Source organism: Prosopis cineraria, unplaced genomic scaffold (assembly GCF_029017545.1).
Source record: "Prosopis cineraria cultivar Desert tree isolate PC_DT_omini unplaced genomic scaffold, ASM2901754v1 PC4, whole genome shotgun sequence".
Classification (NCBI taxonomy): Eukaryota; Viridiplantae; Streptophyta; class Magnoliopsida; order Fabales; family Fabaceae; genus Prosopis; species Prosopis cineraria.
The window spans coordinates 12,490,538-12,495,493 of NW_026555335.1; the positions used below are offsets into that span (position 1 = coordinate 12,490,538).

The 4,956-nt window shown below is 39.2% G+C and overlaps 1 protein-coding gene across 1 annotated transcript; it reads left to right on the top strand.

The window, feature by feature from the left end:
• Positions 1 to 524: 524 nt before the first annotated feature.
• Positions 525 to 3,529, top strand: LOC129310145 (probable 1-deoxy-D-xylulose-5-phosphate synthase 2, chloroplastic). The gene is made up of 8 exons (XM_054952011.1): positions 525 to 640; positions 724 to 1,039; positions 1,181 to 1,452; positions 1,626 to 1,899; positions 1,993 to 2,300; positions 2,397 to 2,678; positions 2,763 to 3,047; positions 3,290 to 3,529. Exons 1-8 carry the CDS (start codon positions 590 to 592, stop codon positions 3,446 to 3,448), a joined length of 1,947 nt encoding a protein of 648 aa, XP_054807986.1. The 5' UTR covers positions 525 to 589; the 3' UTR covers positions 3,449 to 3,529.
• Positions 3,530 to 4,956: the final 1,427 nt, after the last annotated feature.

Sequence of the window (4,956 nt, forward strand, 5' to 3'; positions counted from 1 at the left end):
CCATTCAATTATCATTGAAAATTTAGTCGTACATATAATACAAGTGACGTCAAACGGTTGTAAACAATGCAAAAATTCAGTTCTATAAATTCCCCAGAAACCTGCCTTCTGCCCATCACCTTCATTCATATTCTCAAGCACTGACTTACTCTTCTTCTTCCTCAACACATAATATAGCACAAGCTGTCCTCTTAATCTCTTCCTCTCAACCTCTCAACAATGGCTTCCTCCGTTCTTGGCACTAGTTTCCTTCCCTTGCTACATTCTCAGGATAACTCCTCCAGCTCCTCCACTACTCTTTCACGCCGAACCACCAGAATTTCCGCAACTAACCCTCAAAGGGTATGATTAAGACCAGATCAATCATCCCAAGCAAATTTTTCGTCGTTGTTATTAATGGAGTCTGAGATGATGACATTTTTGTTCTCTGGTTGATTTTCAGATGAACAGATCAGTGACCGTGGCTGCAGCAGGAGGAGGCAGTGTCGTCGGTGAGGATCAAGAGAGCCCAGTGGGGAAGAAACCCTTGGAAACAAGAAAGTTGACGAATAAGACTCTGAATTTCTCAGGAGAGAAGCCTTCTACTCCGATGTTGGACACTGTCAATTACCCCATTCACATGAAGAATCTATCCCTTCAGGTAAAGAAATTAACTAATCGTCCTCTCTTATTTCTCTGCAACGTGAACTGTAAATTGAACATGATCATGATCTGGGAAATCAGGAGCTTGGGTCGCTTGCCGATGAACTGAGAGAAGAGATTGTTCACAGTGTCTCAAAGACAGGAGGCCATCTGAGCTCCAGCCTCGGCGTGGCGGAGCTGACCGTTGCACTCCACCATGTTTTCAACTCTCCTCAAGACAAGATCATCTGGGACGTCGGTCATCAGGCGTACGCTCATAAGATTTTGACAGGAAGAAGATCCAGAATGCATACCATTCGGCAAACCAGTGGACTCGCAGGATTCCCCAAGAGAGACGAGAGTGTTCACGATGCCTTCGGAGTTGGTCACAGTTCCACTAGCATTTCAGCCGCCTTAGGTACATATCCACAGCTCTTCGCCCATTTGTACTCTCCGCCGTTTCCAGAACATAGCTCCTCATTCCGGCACATTTTGTGCGCGCGCGCGCATATGTTGATTGATGTTCTATGTTAAAATTTATATTCTGTGGGTAATTCAGGGATGGCGGTTGCAAGGGACTTGATGAGCAAGGAGAACCAAGTGGTTGCAGTGATAGGTGATGGAGCCATGACGGCGGGACAAGCATATGAGGCGATGAACAACGCTGGTTTCCTCGACACCAATCTTATCATAATCTTAAACGACAACGAACAAGTTTCCCTTCCTACCGCCACCGTCGACGGTCCTGCTCCTCCGGTCGGCGCACTAAGCAAAGCCCTCACAAGACTACAAACCAGCAGAAAGTTCCATCAACTACGTGAGGCTGCAAAGGTATATATCCCCACAATCATTATATGATTGAGAGAAATTTAATTTACGCTAGTCAACAGTAGTATCATAGTATGTGAAACATGATGGCTCCACCCATGTGACTGGCCTTTTATCTTTATCTCACGTGTCTTTCTATAAGTTCTGAGGCTAATATTTGGCGGCAAAAACAACAGGGCATCACCAAGCAAATTGGCGGCCAAGCACATGATATTGCTGCAAAATTGGATACCTATATGAGAGGAATAGTGGGTGGTTCAGGTGCTTGTTTGTTTGAAGAGCTTGGGCTTTATTATATTGGTCCTGTGGATGGCCATAATGTGGAAGACCTTGTCCATGTTCTGAAGAAAGTCAAGGACATGCCAAACATGGGACCAGTTCTGATTCATGTCATCACTGAGAAAGGCAAAGGGTATGCACCTGCTGAAGCAGCAGCAGACAAGATGCACGGTATTGCGCTCTTCCTATCCTCTAAGAGTTCTGCATATTATGATCATAATTCAAACAATAAGCTTAATTAATGGTACTGTTCTGTTCATGCAGGTGTTGTGAAGTTTGATCCCAAGTCAGGGAAGCAAACGAAGTCCAAAACAAGCACTCGCTCTTACACTCAATACTTTGCAGAGTCTCTAATAGCAGAAGCTGAGGCTGATGATAAAATTGTTGCTATCCATGCTGCAATGGGAGGAGGCACGGGACTTAACTTATTCCAACAGAGATTCCCTGAAAGATGTTTTGATGTTGGGATAGCCGAGCAACATGCAGTTACCTTTGCTGCCGGACTTGCAGCTGAAGGCCTCAAGCCTTTTTGTGCAATTTACTCTACTTTTCTGCAAAGAGGTTTCGATCAGGTAATACAATTTTGTGAAACTCTTGGAATTATTAACTCCTGCAAATTCTTATTCATCTCTATGTTAACTTAGGCTTTGTGATGCTGACTTTTGCAGGTAGCACATGATGTGGACCTTCAAAGGCTTCCAGTGAGATTTGCAGTGGACAGAGCTGGGCTGGTCGGTGCTGATGGTCCAACTCATTGTGGAGCCTTTGACACAACATTCATGGCTTGTCTGCCAAACATGGTGGTTATGGCGCCTTCCGATGAAACCGAGCTCATGCACATGGTGGCCACTGCTGCTGCCATAGATGACCGCCCTAGCTGTTTCAGGTATCCAAGAGGAAATGGCAGAGGGACCCTTCTTCCATCAAACAACAAGGGCAACCCACTAGAGGTACCTAATTCATCTAAACTAGTTACGGAGAGACTTTAAATGATTGTCAGTACTTGAAATGATTGTCACTTCAAATGAATGCAGGTTGGAAAGGGAAGGGTATTGAAGGAGGGAAGTAGAGTGGCACTTGTGGGATATGGAACAATTGTTCAGAGCTGTGTGGAAGCAGCAAAGCTTCTTGAAGATCAAGGCATCTCAACCACCGTGGTTGATGCCAGGTTTTGTAAGCCTGTGGATGGAGAATTGATGAAGCAGCTAGCTAGAGAGCATGAGGTTCTCATCACTGTTGAAGAAGGATCCATTGGAGGGTTTGGCTCTCATGCTTGTCAGTTCCTAGGCTTGAATGGACTGCTTGATGGAAATCTCAAGGTAACCCCATAAATCAAATATTTTCTTCTTTCTGTATTAAGATAATATAACTTTTACTTCTTGAATTTCAACTTAGTACAACTCAGACATTGTAGTTTTTGAATTAATTACTTATGTGGATTGAGTTGTTTAGTTTCAATGTCTAGGGACTAAAAAGTTATATTTTCTTATCTGTTTTCACATTATCATTTAATGGTGTGCTAGCCTGGACAATAATTGAGAAATTTGTTGAATTGGTGTAGTGGCGAGCCATGACACTACCAGACAGATACATCGACCATGGATCTCATACAGATCAGATTCAAATAGCAGGATTGAGTTCAAAACATATTGCAGCTACTGCTTTGTCTTTAACAAATACTCAATCGGATAATCGTTATCTATTCAGTCTTCATATGTGAATGTTTGGGCATAAGATGAGATATATTATTTATTTTGAAACGTCCCCTTTAATTTAAACATGTAAATAGCCAACGTAATGATGCAGCTCGCTCACAGTGAGCATTAGAGATTGTATTCTATACATTGTGTGATCAAAAAGCAACGCTTATATAGTGGGTCTAGAATGTATTGTGCGAAATTAATGGAATGAAATAATTTTTTTTTTTGTTGAACCATTCTATTATTTATAGCACTCCATAAAGACTTTAAACCAAGTTTGTCAAATATTTTGCATTTTAATTTCTCATCTCTATCAACTTTCATTATTATAACTGAAGGTTTGGACAAGAAGAAATTAGAAAGAAAGTAATACATTTTTTTAGACATAATTGAACAATTTACCTAATTTATCCAATATCCAGAATTTATCTTTGTTTCTAAATCCCATATTGTAACATTCTGACCAATCTCTTGTATTATTATTATTATTATTATTATTATTATTATTATTTGTCAGCTGCAGGTAGGATTTTTTAACTTAAAAAAAATTCATGTTTAAAATAAGATAAAAGGAAATAATAAAACCTTTGGTCTTCCTAATTTATTTTAATTATTGATTTGATCATTGAAGTTTAATCTTTATTACAAGTTCCTAAAATTTCATAATCATACATAATTAATTTTTGTGGTTTGAAGGAGAATTAACACCATAAAGATGGATTGTGCATGGTTAAAGGACTATAAATTTTATTATTTTTAAAAACAAAATAAGTAAAGAATGAGGGAGAGAGCCCATCCAATGTCAAGATTACAGAAACCCAAGGTAATGATTGCATAATAAATACAACATTTGATAAGCATTTCTGGCTTGACCTTGTGCATGAATCGCATATTTATTACATGGACGAGGATTGGGATCACAGTCACAGATCACAACCCTTGACGCGGCGCGGAGAAATCCTGTCGAAGGTCTCATTGGCAGCGAACCATCTGGTGGGGCCGTCTTCACTTCACTTTAATTTACATCCTTTGCCACTGATAATTTACTCACACACACGCACGCACACGCACACGCGCTGCTATGAAATTGAGAAAATTAAAATGTGCGTAAACAAATTAATCTTTTGGCAAGTATAAAGATTAAGGAGTAAACTTTGTTAATAACAGAGAATATCATCCGGGAGATACTAAGAGCAATAAACAAATCTCTCCCGACTAAATTACTCCATTTATTTCAAATTATAAGACAACATTAATGACATTTTATTGTTTTAAATATAAAATAATTTAATAAAAATAAAATTTTATTAATGATATTTTTTTAATATTATTTTTTGAATGAAGAGAAAATTGAAAGGGTTGTAAATTTAAAATTATATTGAATGGAGGGTAAAGTATAACCTTCCATGATCCTTATAGTAAGGACCAAATAATTTACCTAGAAAGTTCTCCATAAAATTCAAACCTCCAAAATACGGTTTAAACGACAAGTGCATCTCTTGGTCAATTTTAGTTTGGTTAAATAGAT

What these genes read in the sequence shown, in the direction of transcription:
- LOC129310145 (XM_054952011.1), top strand. Translation starts at nt 590, where the DNA reads ATGTTGGACACTGTCAATTACCCCATTCACATGAAGAATCTATCCCTT. An exon ending in TGAAGAATCTATCCCTTCAG is followed by an intron (nt 641 to 723) that starts GTAAAGAAATTA and finishes CTGGGAAATCAG; the next exon opens with GAGCTTGGGTCGCTTGCCGA. An exon ending in AACTACGTGAGGCTGCAAAG is followed by an intron (nt 1,453 to 1,625) that starts GTATATATCCCC and finishes CAAAAACAACAG; the next exon opens with GGCATCACCAAGCAAATTGG.